At 42.8% G+C, this 16,485-nt stretch overlaps 1 protein-coding gene across 1 annotated transcript in view; it reads left to right on the top strand.

Moving 5' to 3' along the window:
• Nucleotides 1-16,485, top strand: part of STAB2 (stabilin 2) — a 335,756-nt gene that overhangs the window by 299,118 nt on the left and 20,153 nt on the right. The window contains exon 64 of the mRNA XM_073575159.1: nucleotides 13,303-13,422. Within this exon, the coding sequence (XP_073431260.1) occupies nucleotides 13,303-13,422 (120 nt within the window). The remainder of the gene's footprint in view (nucleotides 1-13,302; nucleotides 13,423-16,485) is intronic.

Raw genomic sequence — 16,485 nt, 5'->3', positions numbered from 1 at the left:
AAAAAACGAGCTGCCACACAGCTTCATCAGGGAAAAAATAAAAAAGTTATAGCTCGCAGAATAAAGTGATGCAAAAATAATTATTTTTTATTTAAAATTGTTTTCATTGCATAAAAGCGCCAAACATAAAAAACAACATAAATGAGGTATCGCTGTAACCGTACTGACCCGAAGAATAAGATGCTTTATCAATTTTACCACACGCGGAATGGTGTAAACGCACCCCCCAAAAGAAATTCATGAAACGCTGATTTTTGTTCATTCTGCGTCCCAAAAATCTGAATAAAAAGCGATCAAAAAAGTCACATGCCCGAAAATGGTACCAATAAAAACATCAACTCGTCCCGCAAAAAATAAGACCTCACATGACTCGGTGGGTCAAAATATGGAAAAATTATAGCTCTCAAAATGTGGTTATGCATAAACTATTTTTACAATAAAAAGCGTCTTTTAGCGTGCGACAGCTGCCAAAAATAAAAACCCGCTATAAATAGTAAATCAAACCCCCCGTTATCACTCCCTTATTTAGGGAAAAATAATAAAATAAAAAAAGTATTAATTTCCATTTTCCCATTAGGGTTAGGGCTAGGACTAGGGTTAGGGTTACGGGTATGTTGGGGTTAGGGTTGGAGTTAGAATTGGGGGGTTTCCACTGTTTTGGTACATCAGGTGCTCTCCAAACGCGCCATGGCGTCCGATCTCAATTCCAGCCAAAAAAGTCAAATGGCGCTGCTTCCCTTCCGAGCTCTGTCATGCGCCCAAATAGTGGTTTACCCCCACATATGGGGTATCAGCGTACTCAGGACAAATTGCACAATAACTTTTGGGGTCCTGTTACTCTTGGGAAAATAAAAATTGGGAGTGAAAAGATCATTTTTGTGGAAAAAATATGATTTTTTAATTGTACGGCTGTACGTTATAAACTTCTGTGAAGCCCTTGGGGGTTCAAAGTGCTCACCACATATCTAGATAAGTTCCTTGGGGGGTTTAGTTTCCAAAATGGGGTCACTTGTGGGGGGTTTCCACTCTTTAGGCACATCAGGAGCTCTCCAAACTTGACATGGCATCCGATCTGAATTCCAGCCAATTTTGCATTGAAAAAGTCAAACGGCGCTCCTTCCTTTCCGAGCTCTGCCATGCGCCCAAACAGTGGTTACCCCCACATATCAGGTATCGGCATACTCAGGACAAATTGCACAATAACTTTTCCAGTCCAATTTCTCCTGTTACTCTTGGTAAAATAAAAAAATTGAACCTGAAGTAATTTTTTTTTGTGAAAAAAGTTAAACGTTCATTTTTTTTTTTAAACATTCAAAAAATTCCTGTGAAGCACCTGAAGGGTTAATAAACTTCTTGAATCTGGTTTTGAGCACCTTGAGGGGTGCATTTTTTAGAATGGTGTCACTTTTGGGTATTTTCTATCATATAGACCCCTCAAAGTGACTTCAAATGTGATGTGGTCCCTAAAAATAAAATGGTGTTGTAAAAATGAGAAATCGCTGGTCTAATTTTAACCCTTATAACTTCCTAACAAAAAAATTTTGGTTCACAAATTGTGCTAATGTAAAGTAAACATGTGGTAAATGTTACTTATTAAGTTTTTTGTGTGCCATATCTCTGTGATTTAAGAGCATAAAAATTCAACGTTGGAAAATTGAGAAATTTTCAAAATTTTCGCCAAATTTCCGTTTTTTCACAAATAAACGCAAGTTATAGGAATGAAATTTCACCACTAACATGAAGTACAATATGTCACGAGAAAACAGTGTCAGAATCACCAGGATCCATGGAAGCGTTCCAGAGTTATTACCTCATAAAGGGACAGTGGTCAGAATTGTAAAAATTGGCCCAGGCATTAACATGCAAACCACGCTTGGGAGTAAAGGGGTTAATGAGGGCTAAAACGCTGAGCCTGCATCTTTCCTGGCCAATAATGGCTCTTTTAATCAGCCTTCATGTGCCTCTAACAGCCCTGAGTAGAGAGGAGCTCCACCCATGGCTGTTAACCTGTTAAATGTCAATGTCAATCTCTGACAGCAGCATTTAACACACGCCAGCAGGGATTGCATTGTTCCACCCACACTCGTGACATGATTGCAGGGTGCCGATAGGTTGCCATGACAGCCGAGGGTCTGCCGAGGACCTCCGTGCTTGTCATTACGATTCTCCTGTGAACACCAACCTGTGGCTGGTATTCATAAGAGATTGTGATTTCTGCTATACATAACAGTGCTGATGCAATGCTTATTATAGTACAAGCAATCAAATGATCGCAGCTTCAAGTTCCCTAAGGGACTATTAAATACAGTAAGAAGAAAAAAAAAAAAAAAGTTTAAATATGGAAAGAACCACACAAGTTTAAAATTACCCCCATTTTGCTCCATTAAATATAAAACAATTTAAAAAAACACATATTTGGCATTGCTGCGTTCAGAAATGTCAGATTTACCAAAATATTACATAAATTAATCAGATTGGTACACGTAAAAAAAAATAAAAGCGGTAGAATTACAATTTTTTTGGTCACCGCAACATTGCAATAAAAATACATTGAGGCAAATAAAAACATGACATCTATCCCAAAATGATATCAGTAAAAACATCAGCTCAGGGTGCAAGGTTTACTCCCTCACACAGCCCCAGATCCCCAAAAATGAAAACGTTACGGATCTCAGCAAATGGCGACAAAAGCAAAATATTTTTTGTACTCGTATTGCCCAGTCAGTTTTACCATATAATGAACATGGTAAATAAAAACCCCAAAACAATTGTGGAATTGTGAAATTTCCACACACTTGTAATTTTTTTCTAATTTTCCAGTACACTATGTGATAGAATAAAAGGTGGCATTCAAGGGTACAACTTGTCTCACATAAAAGCAAGCTATGTGGATGGAAAAATAAAGCTATGTCTCATGGAAGAAGAGGAAGAAAAAGCAAAAATCAAAAAATTGACAATCGCCTGAGGGTGAAGGGATTAAAATCCTTGTACTAGCCATATAATAACAGCATGAGCGCATCCCGCAGGCATCATTTTTCAGGCATTAAGGCTAGTTTCACACTTGCTTTTTTTTGCAGCGCGTTTTTCCCGCAAAAAAACGCATTAAAAAAACGCATACAAATGCATACAAACGCTGCGTTTTTTTCCAGCATTTTAATGCGCATGCAGGAAAAAAACGCAGCGTTTTTGCGCGTTTGTATGCGTTTTTTGTGCGTTTGCGTTTTTTTACAGATTTTGGAAAAACCCCACAAAAAAGAAAAAACAACCATTCAACAACACACAAGACCAATGGGACTTCATTGTGGGTGTGGTATGTTAATATATATACACCCTGTCTACAGTATTCTTCACATTTGCTTGATTCTTCTCGTGACCATGGATCTGCGCTGGAAGAGTTTTCACTTCAACTTGGATTTGGACATCGCGATGGCTCAGGCGTATGCAGTTGCTTGCCATGAACAAAGGAAGAGAGAGAGGCAGCGAAGACGGCGGCGTATGTGGATACATCCGATTGTTGAACTCCGGGAGAGCCGTGGGGCATACCACACCCTCTACAGCGAGCTACGTGCAAACCCGGAGAAATTTACTGATTATATCCGGATGTCCCACGAAAGTTTCATGGATTTGCTTGCTCGTGTCCAACAATCCATCCGGAGACAGGACACACAGCTCCGTCGTGCGATTCCTCCTGAGGAACGGCTACTGGTGACATTACGGTATGTTTTAAAAACAAAGGGGTGTGGTCTGATGTTTTTTTTTGTAAATTTAGTATTCAAAACCTTGGGTAATTAGTTTTCGTGAATGTACTAATATTTTTTTTATAGTTTTTAAAAATAATATACATAAATATTAATTTTACTTCTTTGTCTGTTCACAGATTCCTGGCGACTGGAGAAACCCTATCCTCACTACACTTCCAGTACCGTATTGGAATCTCTACCTTGTCTGGAATTGTTGCTGACACCTGCCGGGCTCTCTGGAATGTTCTTTGCCCAGAATTTATGCCCCTGCCCACCGCTGAAAAGTGGATGGAAATTGCTGACAAATTATGGACAGTATGCAATTTTCCCAACTGTTTGGGAGCTGTTGATGGGAAACACATACGGATCATCAAACCCCAAAGAACGGGATCTGAGTACTATAATTACAAAAAGTACTTTTCAATAGTACTCATTGCAATTGCGGATGCCGGATGTATGTTTGTAGCAGTGGACATTGGAGCATTTGGCCGTGGTAATGACTCGCAGGCTTTTAAAAACTCAGACATGGGCCGGAGGTTGTATGGCAACCAATTTAATTTCCCTATGCCACGGCCTCTTCCTCACACCGAAGCTCCGCCACTGCCCTTTGTAATGGTTGGCGATGAGGCTTTTCAAATGTGCGGAAACTTACTGAAACCCTACTCCAGCCGGGACTTGGACCACACCAAAAAAATTTTTAATTACAGGCTGACCAGGGCCAGAAGAACTGTCGAGTGTGCTTTTGGGATTCTTGTTTCCAGATGGCGAATTCTGGGCACGGCCATTAATCTTAAACTTGAAACAGTCGATGAGGTGGTGAAGGCCTGTGTGGTTCTACATAACTTTGTGATGGCTAAAGAGCACCCGACCTTTGAACTGGACGATGATGCTCCTAACCCATTGCCTGAATTCACTCAGCACACTCTCAGGTCATCCGTTGAAGTTGGCCAAATGAGGGACAAATTTGCGGCCTACTTTATTTCTGATGTAGGACGGGTGCACTGGCAAGATGAAATGGTGTAATGTTGTTGTTTATGGTAATAAAAATCCTTATTTGATACCATTACTGAGTGCACTATATTTTTTAAACTCCGATTAATTAAAAAACTTCCCATGTATAACTGAATTTTGTTATGTTCACACACCTGGGCAGGTAAATACACATACGAGTTAAAATGCAGCATTGCTAGTCTGCGTTAAATATATTGGAATGAGCAAAGCTGCAGGCCATGAATCAGGAAACCATTTTTTTTCAAGATAAAATTGTGCAAATAGTTTAAAACAAAGTATGTGATTTTCTCAAAACACAACACTCAAAACCCAACCCCAATGAAAGTCCATGGGGAATACAAGTCAGCATTGAGTGGATGAATGTAATCTGCTCCATTAAAAGTTATTACACTAGGCCTTTGAATGACTATACTAGGCCGTGGTATTTCAAATATGAGTATACTAGGCCTTGGGGCTAGTAGTATAGTAATATGTGAAATACCACGGCCTAGTATAGTCATACCAAGGCCTACTGTAATAACTCGATTTTTAAATAGCATCTTGTTTCACCAAAAACAAACTGGTGAAACTAGAAAGAAACTTATTTTTTAGACAAGTTTCAACAGTTTGTTTTTCATGAAACCAGATTCTATTTTGTAAAACTAGAGTTATTACACTAGGCCTTGGAATGACTATACTAGGCCGTGGTATTTCAAATATGAGTATACTAGGCCTTGGGGCTAGTAGTATATGTGAAATACCACGGCCTAGTATAGTCATACCAAGGCCTACTGTAATAACTCGATTTTTAACAACTAGCATTTTAAACAACTAGCATCTTGTTTCACCAAAAACAAAGTGGTGAAACTAGAAAGAAACTTTATTTTTTAGACAAGTTTCAACAATTTGTTTTTCATGAAACCAGATTCTATTTGGTAAAACTAGAGTTATTACACTAGGCCTTTGAATGACTATACTAGTCCATGTTATTTCACATATGACTATACTAGCCCTTGGGTTGGTTTTTAACATGTATTTACCCATCAGTGTGTGTGAGCGGCGCAAACAACATTAATGAAACTTATTAATGGTGAACCACAAATGTAAATTTATTTTTTATCACAAAAAAAAAATTTAAAAATTATTTTTTACGGCGTTTGGGGGCAGATGGTTTCAATTTGGGGGTGTGCAGGGAATATGCAACACTTGCAGTTGAAGACGGTGTTTGAGGGGAAGGGGCAACAAAACTTGTGGGGGAAGGTAGTCCAGTTAAGGGAATTAAACTTGGAACACTTGTAGGAGAGGAAATCTGTTCAGTTACATTAGTTGTAATGGCATGTCGCCGTAGGCTTGTGTGCCTGGACCGACTTTGGCCCAATGCCCGCCTTGATTGTTTTCGCCTTGAAGTAGGGGCAAATATGGAATGTAGGTCCCCCGTCTGCTGGTATGGCTGCTGCTGCTGAGGTGGCGGCTGCTGCTGCAGAGGTTGCGGCTGCTGCTGAGGTGGCGGCTGCTGCTGAGGTGGCAGCTGCTGCTGAGGTGGTTGCTGCTGCTGAGGTGGTTGCTGCTGCTGCTGAGGTGGCGGCTGCTGCTGAGGTGGTTGCTGCTGCTGCTGAGGTGGCGGCTGCTGCTGAGGTGGCTGCTGCTGCTGAGGTGGCGGCTGCTGAGTTGGCTGCTGCTGCTGAGGTGGCTGATGCTGCTCTTCTTGGTCAGTGCTCGTCCTTGCAGGAGGACTGGTGGCGGCAGTGATGGCCCAGGTTTGCAGAGTGGTGGTGGCAGGGCTACTACATGTTGTTGTAGCGGCAGGGCTGTTCCATGTTTGCCTAGTGGTGGCTGAGCTCCACGCATGCATGGGATTGGCGGTGGTGCTCCAGACAGGAGCAGCGCTTGCCATGGTGGTGTCGGTGAAGTGACCAGCTGCACTCAGACTTGTGGTGGTGTAACGGTGGGTGTCCAGCCTTTGAAGAGAGGTGTCCGTGCAGTGGTATGCAGCACAAGTCGGTAGTGAGGTGAAGCGAGTCAATGGTGGCACAGGTGGAAAGGACACCACTGACTGCTGACCGTACCGATTATGCTGCATAGCCTGCAAGAAAGCATTGTTGCAGGCCTGCAGCACATTCAGCTGTTGATCAGGACTAAGGTGTTCCGCCATGCCCTTTTCAATCTTACTAAAAAAATGGTGTGCTGGTCTGTTGAGGTCGGCCTCCAGACGGTCAAGGCGCTGTTCTACAGAATTGAAGCGGTGTTCAAAGTGGTTAAAACCACGTTCCATCAGTGCAAAACCGCTTTCAACTCTGTCGGACAGTGACTTGAGGCTGGAATTAAATGTCTCGCTCAAATGCATAAACTCGGGCAAGACATTCCTGTCCAAGGCCCTCTGCCGCTGGCGGGTAGTGCCCGCATAACCAGTGGCAGAGACCTGGGACAGGGGAACACCTGATGGCCCAGCTTCCTGGTCACCAGCTGTGTGTGTGTGGGACCTGCAAGGTGCTTCCTGGCTGTCGGATGGCTGGGACGGGTCAGAGGACGTCCGAGGAAGGACCGCTCCAGGGCCAGGTTGCAGGGTGCTGCTCCAGGTGCTGTGGAAGAAAGGAAAATCATTACTACCATGCCTTTACAAGAAGCATCAGCTGTGGATTAGAAAAACACAGATTAATAAAAATAAAAACCCAAAATGTATAATACTTACGATCTTGTGGCAAGGACCGGTCTTAGGAACTGCAACGCGTGATAGTGACGGTATCTAGTTCTGGTCCTTGACGCAGATCCACTGCGAACCTGGCCCTCAGCACGAACATCACTGTTGAAGCGGTCCTTGATCGAACGCCAACGTGTTCGGACTTTGTCCACTGTTGATAAAAAAAAACAGTGCCGTCAAGTACAACAGTCACTGCTTCACAATTTAGCAATACAATACTCAAAGCAGTCACTGTACACCCCGATGACACTGTTGGGTTTCCTGCTAGAATACGCCTAGCACGAAACCCAACAGTGCCGTCAAGGACAACAGTCACTGCGGCACAATGTAGCAATACAATACTCAAAGCAGTCACTGTAGACCCCGATGACACTGTTGGGTTTCCTGCTAGAATACGCCTAGCACGAAACCCAACAGTGCCGTCAAGGACAACAGTCACTGCGGCACAATGTAGCAATACAATACTCAAAGCAGTCACTGTAGACCACGATGACACTGTTGGGTTTCCTGCTAGAATACGCCTAGCACGAAACCCAACAGTGCCGTCAAGGACAACAGTCACTGCGGCACAATGTAGCAATACAATACTCAAAGCAGTCACTGTAGACCACGATGACACTGTTGGGTTTCCTGCTAGAATACGCCTAGCACGAAACCCAACAGTGCCGTCAAGGACAACAGTCACTGCGGCACAATGTAGCAATACAATACTCAAAGCAGTCACTGTAGACCCCGATGACACTGTTGGGTTTCCTGCTAGAATACGCCTAGCACGAAACCCAACAGTGCCGTCAAGGACAACAGTCACTGCGGCACAATGTAGCAATACAATACTCAAAGCAGTCACTGTAGACCACGATGACACTGTTGGGTTTCCTGCTAGAATACGCCTAGCACGAAACCCAACAGTGCCGTCAAGGACAACAGTCACTGCGGCACAATGTAGCAATACAATACTCAAAGCAGTCACTGTAGACCACGATGACACTGTTGGGTTTCCTGCTAGAATACGCCTAGCACGAAACCCAACAGTGCCGTCAAGGACAACAGTCACTGCGGCACAATGTAGCAATACAATACTCAAAGCAGTCACTGTAGACCCCGATGACACTGTTGGGTTTCCTGCTAGAATACGCCTAGCACGAAACCCAACAGTGCCGTCAAGGACAACAGTCACTGCGGCACAATGTAGCAATACAATACTCAAAGCAGTCACTGTAGACCCCGATGACACTGTTGGGTTTCCTGCTAGAATACGCCTAGCACGAAACCCAACAGTGCCGTCAAGGACAACAGTCACTGCGGCACAATGTAGCAATACAATACTCAAAGCAGTCACTGTAGACCACGATGACACTGTTGGGTTTCCTGCTAGAATACGCCTAGCACGAAACCCAACAGTGCCGTCAAGGACAACAGTCACTGCGGCACAATGTAGCAATACAATACTCAAAGCAGTCACTGTAGACCACGATGACACTGTTGGGTTTCCTGCTAGAATACGCCTAGCACGAAACCCAACAGTGCCGTCAAGGACAACAGTCACTGCGGCACAATGTAGCAATACAATACTCAAAGCAGTCACTGTAGACCACGATGACACTGTTGGGTTTCCTGCTAGAATACGCCTAGCACGAAACCCAACAGTGCCGTCAAGGACAACAGTCACTGCGGCACAATACAGAGCAGGGAAATACTCACTAAACGCCTTTTTGGTGGATGCTGTGGCGCTGTCCCAGCCATCCATCAACGCTGCGGCCACCTCATTCCATAGCCGCCGTGTCACCACATTGTCCTTGTACAGCCGGTCACGGCTGTCCCACAACGGCGAACGCTCCTGGACCAGGCTGATGAGCTGCTCATTATCCAGGTAGACGTCTTCATCCCGTTGTGGAACCTAGACAAAACACATTCATTAGAATAATCAAATTTAAATTTACTAAAAAGTTACAAAAAAAGAAACAAAAAAAAGAGTAAAAATAGAAGATAAAAAAAAAAAAAAAACATTACAAATCATTTGATACTTACATTACGTATAACCACCGGGAATTGGCTTCGCTGCTCCTGCTGTTCGCCCTCACTATTCCCGTCCGCAGATGATGATGACGATGTCTGAAAGTTGAAAAAAACGTAAGAGATTTGGAGAAGCAGCAGATATACTTACCAGATGCACGAAAATAATCACCTCACGGTCTGCTTGCGCCAATTCCTGCCGCGATGGGGAATACTCCGATTCTGAAGGCATACTGCATGTAAAAATAATAAAAATCATTAGTACATACATAATTTAAAAGGACAGGCATATAATGTAATATACTCACATTCTTCGCTGATATAATGGGTTCTTGGTTGAATGTCTGCTCTTCAATCTGTCTAGTGTAGTAGTGGCAGAGTTTTGGCAGGCACCTCCTTTATATAGCCTTTTTTTTTTGGACTTTAGAAGATTCTAACTAGGATAAAAAGTGGACACCACCCAAAAAACGCTGCGCTAAAAAAGCGCATACCTGCGCATGCCAGTGCGCACGTATGCGCATCCATAGGCTATAATGGCCATTTTTAGCGCAAAACGTGCGCATACGTGCGCATGCGATTTTTTCAAGGGCCAAAAAATGCAACATGCAGCGTCTGGAAAATACCAACGCACACCCCAAAAAAACGCAGCGCATGAAAATCGCATACATGCGCTTACAAGTGCGCAGGTATGCGCACCCATGTTAAATATAGGGGAAAAATCGCATGCGCACGTATGCGTTTTTTTCCAGCGCTAAAAAACGCAAATGTGAAACCAGCCTAACTTCAGCATTTCCACTAGTGACCTCCCTAGTGACTCCATAACAACACAAGTCAGGAAGTTTTGTCATAGGGATTTTGGAACACCAGGATAAATGAAATGTAAACCTTTTTCATGTAAAATAGACTTTAGAATGAAGTATATAGGAGCTCTTTGTTAAAAAAATTTAAACTTAAGTAGTTGTAAAACCTACTTTATTAAATACTTTTAGGTCATTCTTAATTAATATAAGGAGTCCTGTGTTCAGAATCCCAATCTCTCGGTCACAGTATAAGTGGTTATAAAGAGCGTTTCTCTCTGGAGGACCTGTCCTGTACGACACAGACAGCCCAATGATGTAAATGGATGTGTGTGTGTATGTATGAGTGTCTGTGTGGTTGAGCCTAGAATGTATGGACTCTTGTTGGATACCGTATATGTGAAAACATCTGTATGTATGTGCTCTGTATACATGTATTTGTGCCATACATATATATAGTCATGGTCAAAAGTGATGGCACCCTTGAAATTCTTCCAGAAAGTGAAGTACTTCTCCCAGAAACTGATTGTAATTACACATGTTTTGTTATACACGTGTTTATTTGTTTGGTGTGTATTGGAGCAACAGTAAAAAAAAAAAAAAAAAACAGAAAAAAAGGCAAATTGGACATAATTTCACACAAAACCTCAAAAATGGTCCCGACAAAGTTGTTGGCACATTTCTAAAATTGTTGTTAAAAAACTTTGGTTCAAGCATGTGATGCTTGTTCAAAATAACAAAATAACTTGTGGCAAGTAACAGGTGGGGCAATATGAAAATCGCACCTGAAAACAGATTAAAAAAGGGAGACGTTGACTCAATCTTTGCATTATGTGTCTGCGTGTGCCACACTAAGGATGGAAAATAGAAAACAGGAGAAGAGACCTGTGTGAAGACTTGAGAACCAAAATTGTTGAGCAATATCAACACTCTCATGGTTACAAGCCCATCTCCAGAGATCTTGATGTTCCTGGATGTGGATGGCAGAAAAAAATTGATGAGAGGTTGCAACAAAAGATAGTCCAGATGGTGGATAAGCAGCCCCAATCAAGTTCCAATGAAATTCAAGCTGTCCTGCAGGCTCAGGGTGCATCAGTGTCATTGCAAACTATCTGTCATCATTTGAATAAAATGAAATAAAATGCTATGGCAGGAGACCCAGGAGGACCCCACTGCTGACACACAAGAAAAGCTAAATTATAGTTTGCCAAAATTTATGTGAGTAAGCCAAAATCCTTCTGGGAAAGCGTCTTGTGGACAAATGCGACCAAGGTAGACCTTTTTGATAAAGCACATCATTTTACTGTTTACCGAAAAAGGTATGAGGCCTACAAAGGAAAGAACACAGTACCTACAGTCAAATATGGTAGAGGTTCAAAGATGTTTTGGGGTTGTTGTGCTGCCTCTGGCACTGGGTGCCTTGACTGTGTGCAAGGCATCATGAAATCTGAAGATTAGCAAAGGATTTTGGGTCGCAGTGCAGTGCCTAATGTCAGAAAGATGAATTTGCGTCCTAGGTCATAGGTCTTCCAGCAGGACAATGACCCCAAACATACTGTACTTCAAAAAGCACCCAGAAATGGATGGAAAAAAAGCACAGTAGAGTTCTGAATTGGCCAGCAATGAGTCCTGACCTAAATCCCATTGAACACCTGTGGAGAGATCTTAAAATTGCTGTTGGGAGAAGGTGCCTTCAAATATTAGAGACATGGAGCAGTTTGCAAAAGAAGAGTGGTCCAAAGTTCCTGGTGAGAGGTGTAAGAAGCTTGTTGATGGTTATAGAAAGCAATTGATTACAGTTACTTATTCCAAAGGTTATGCAATCATGTATTAAGTTGAGGGTGCCAACAATTTTGTCCAGTCACTTTTGGGGGTTTTGTGTGAAATGATGTGCAATTTGCCGTCTTTTCTCTGTTTTTTTGTGTTGTTACAATACACACAAAGGAAATAAACATGTGTATAACAAAATATGTAATTGAAATCATTTTCTGAGAGAAATGCTTCATTTTCTGGAACTATTTCAAAGGCGTCAACACTTTAGGCCTTGCTTTTATAGACATATGTGGGTGTCACATACTGTGAGTGTATCACCCATATTTATAAATACCGGCATGCAGACGAGGTGTAAAATTATCAGCAATCACCCAACGAACGAGCAAAATGCTGCACATTCATCAGGTGATTGGATTGTTTATGGCAGAACAAAGATCATTGTTCTCAGCGGCATCGCCTGGTGTAAGGGGTACTTCACATTAAGCGAGATCGCTAGCGAGATCGCTGAAGCGTCACCGATTTTGTGACTCAACAGCGACCTCGCCAGCGATCTCGTTACGTGTGACACTTGGCAGCAACCAGGCCTCCGCTGCGATGTCGCTGATCGTGCTCGAATGTCCTGGGCCATTTTGTGATCGCTGGTGTCCCGCTCGCCAGAGCACATCGCTGTGTTTGACACCGATGAGCAACGTTGTTAGCGACTCAGAAATCATGGACGCAGGCGGGAGTCGTCAGAATCGCTGCTGTGTGACAAGGTCCCAACGACCGCCGAGGTTGTTATACGGATCGCTGGATCATTGCTGCGTCGTTGGGTAAGTCTGACTGTTTGACAGCTTACTAGCGACCATTTAGCGACGCACCAGCGATCCTTACCAGGTCGTATCGTTGTCGGGATCGCTGGTGCGTCGCTATGTGTAACGGTACCCTTAGCTGTAGATGTCCTGCCCATAATATGATGTGTACTGGGACAGATTGATCTACTAATTATTGTTCTGTGCCATCATTCTTCATCAGCCCGTGTAAAGAGACCGAGAAACAAGAGTTGAACCTCTTCAATCGATCGATTGCGCTCATTTATCGGTCCGAACTCAGTGCAAGTAAATGCAACCTAAATGTTTGTGTGTGATGGTGCTATGTTAGCATTTGGGGCCCCACTTGTCTATAACCGTCCATGTCTATCTATCTACAGTCATTCTTGAAGACATTTTCTAGTAATGGTATGTGATTACAGATACGCTGTGCTCACAGGTATTCACCGATTATTCACCATGGTCTTATCCTCTATCCACAGAAAATTTTCAAATATTCCAATACTTCAGCAAGAGGCAAAGAATTTATTACTTATCTCACTGACTTGTCCATACAAGCTACACTTTTTGCACCTAGTAATGATGGCATTAATGAGAATGTGGTAAGTGACATAATTTGTTATGACCAATTACAAGCAAGGACAGATGTAGGGGTTCCTTGGCAAGGCATGTACCCTGGATGACTGGGGGAGGGGGACACAGGAATCCAAGCTGACTTGGCTAAAGTTTTTAAATACATGACAAAGGCATCCTACTGAATATTTAATGAGGCCAACAATAAATGTAAAACAAAACTTAAAGGGAACCTGTTAGCAGGGTTTTGAAATGTAATCTGAGGACAGCATGAGGTAGGGGTTAAACGCAGATTTTAACAATGTGTCACAAGTGACGCTGTATGTGGTTTAAGCCCCCTTCACACATAGCGAGATCGCTAGCAATATCGCTAAAGCGTCACCGATTTTGTGACGCAACATCGCTAGCGATCTCGCTACATGTGACACTTTCCTCTGACCCGCCCCCCGCTGGATATCGCTGATCGTGCGAGAATGTCCTGGGCCGTTTCTCATCGTCGGCTTCCTGCTTGCGCCGACGAGCGACTCCATGGACGCGGGCGGAAGACGTCACCCTCGCTGGGTGTGACAGGTAAGTGACCGCCGACCGCTGCTGCATCGCTGGTGAGATCTGCCTGTTTGGCAGCTCACTAGCGACCATTTAGCGATGCACCAGTGATCCTGACCGGGTCATATCGTTGTCGGGATCGCTGGTGCATCGCTAAATGTAATGGGACCTTAACTTACACTGAAGTTTTTATCACCTGGTGATAATCATTGCTTGGACTACAGCAGGGCATACATGCTAGTCCGACTCTGCCCCCTCCTGTGATAAGCAGATTACTGTCTATATAGACAATGTAAATACAGAGCTTAGGTTAGCTTTTCAGCTCTGCTACATTTTACATCTAAGAACTCTGATTGTGTCAGAACTACTGCACCCAGTAAAGTAAGAGATACATCGCTGAATTCAGGGTCTCTTTGCCTACATCAGGCTGTTCTCAGATGAGGTAGCAAAAACCTGGTGACAGATTCCCTTTAACCCCTTTCCGACATCGGGTGTACATTTATACCGATGTCGGACTCCCTCCCTTTGATGTGTTTTCTGGTGCTGAGCCCACATCTTTCCCGGGACATGTCAGCTGTTTTGAACAGCTGACATGTGCCCGCAATAGCCGCTGACAGCTGCATTTAACAAGCGCTTATGGCAATTGGGCCAGAAATACACACACCGGTGACCCCCGTCACGTAATTGTGGGTCACATGTGTTGACATGACAAATGGAGGTCTCCTGAAGACCTCTATGGTTGTCAGTGCCTATTTGCTGTGAGCGCCACCAGTGCTCGGCGCTCATAGCAAGTGAGTAAATCTGCTACATAGAGGCGATCTGATCATCGCCTCTATGTAGCAGAGCCGATCGGGTTGTGGCAGCTTCTAGTCTCCCAAGGAGACTATTGAAGCATCCCAAAAGTAAAAAGAAAATGTTAGAAATATAAAAAAAATAAAATATAAAAGTTCAAATCATTCAACTTTCACCCCCTCACAAATTAAAAAATAAAATCACACATACAGATATTTGGTATCGCCGCCTTCAGAATTGCCCGATCTATCAATTAAAAACAATTAACCTGATCACTAAATGGCGCAGCGAGAAAAAATGTAAAAACGCCAGAATTAAGTTTTTTGGTCGCCATGACATTGCATTAAAATGTAATAACGGGCGATCAAAAGATTGTATTTGCACCAAAATGGTATTATTAAAAACATCAGCTCGGCACGCAAAAAATAAGCCCTCACCCAATCCAAGATCATGAAAAATGGACATGCTACGGGTCTTGGAAAATGGCGCAATTTATTTTTTTTTAACAAAGTTTGGATTTTTTTTCACCACTTAGATAAAAAAGAAAATAGACATATTTGGTGTCTATGAACTCGTAATGACCTGGAGAATCATAATGGCAGGTCAGTTTTAGCATTTAGTGAAGATGGTAAAAAAAAAAACAATCATGTTATTGCACTTTTTTTTCATATAGTACCTTGAGGATAGGGAATATAAAAGGGACAGCACCGCGCAGGATCTAAGTGCAATATTAAAAATGGCACAAATGAAAATACAAAGCTGATGCACTCACCAAATTGAGGTTGAAGGAACAGCGTATTGGCCCTGGGGGAATGTTCCAAACCAAGGTCCTAATTACTCGGTATGCTGCACGACTCCTGGTCAACAGGGCGATCCTCAGTCGTCCGCAGGTATAAGATAAAAGGAAAAAAATCCAGTCTGAGGTCGGCGCTCCCGAAAAAAGTATCATGTGAGAGATCGGTTTAATTAAAAGGAATCTGTCACCGGAAGTTGCAGGACTATGTAAATGGCCTGAGTCCAGTCTGATGGGCGGTGTTTCCTCTTTTATCTCCACCCCATCCGTGGCCCCCATCCGCGCTCTTCTCCGGTATTGTTCTCCATCATTCGTGCGTGTGCAAAGCAATCTTGCTTTGCGCACGCGCAATATGCTTTGCCCAACTACGGGCAAAGTCGAAAATCATTACTGCGCATGCACCGGTACCAGTATGTCCCGGAAGTATTTCGCTGTGTTCCTCACTGTGCAGACTACATTCAGATTTTATCAGTAAAGTGAGTTATCAGTGCAAGAGACAAAGAAGGAGTCGGATGAGGGCAGAAAGAATTATTATCTTTTCTTGTACTATTGATTTATTGGGAAAAAAGTAAAGCTTAGCCAATCTATGAGATTAACTATTATCAAAGCTATAAAATAACAACAATACATTAATAAATCAGATGATAGATAAGTCACTTACATTTCCGTATGTTTGTTTTTCTTATATAGATATTTGCAATTTTTCCATTTGTCATGGATATTTTAGTAAAAGTGATATACAGTGAAATCGGTTGCCTCTTTCTAATTATGCTTCATAGGAGCTAGAGGTAACATTTTCTTACTGTTAGCTACGGTCATTTTTGGAATTGTGAATCCGTAAAGTAAGTGATAATTTACCAAGAAGCTACCATAATTCAAACTTATATATTAATCATCATACTGTGGAAACTGCATTAATTTCCAGCTTACTGATATCTGTGACAAACTTTGTGATTGGGGT

The sequence above is a fragment of the Dendrobates tinctorius genome, unplaced genomic scaffold (assembly GCF_039654945.1).
Source record: "Dendrobates tinctorius isolate UK_male_01 unplaced genomic scaffold, ASM3965494v1 ptg000043l, whole genome shotgun sequence".
NCBI lineage: Eukaryota > Metazoa > Chordata > Amphibia > Anura > Dendrobatidae > Dendrobates > Dendrobates tinctorius.
This window is presented reverse-complemented; position numbering and strand designations above follow the sequence as displayed.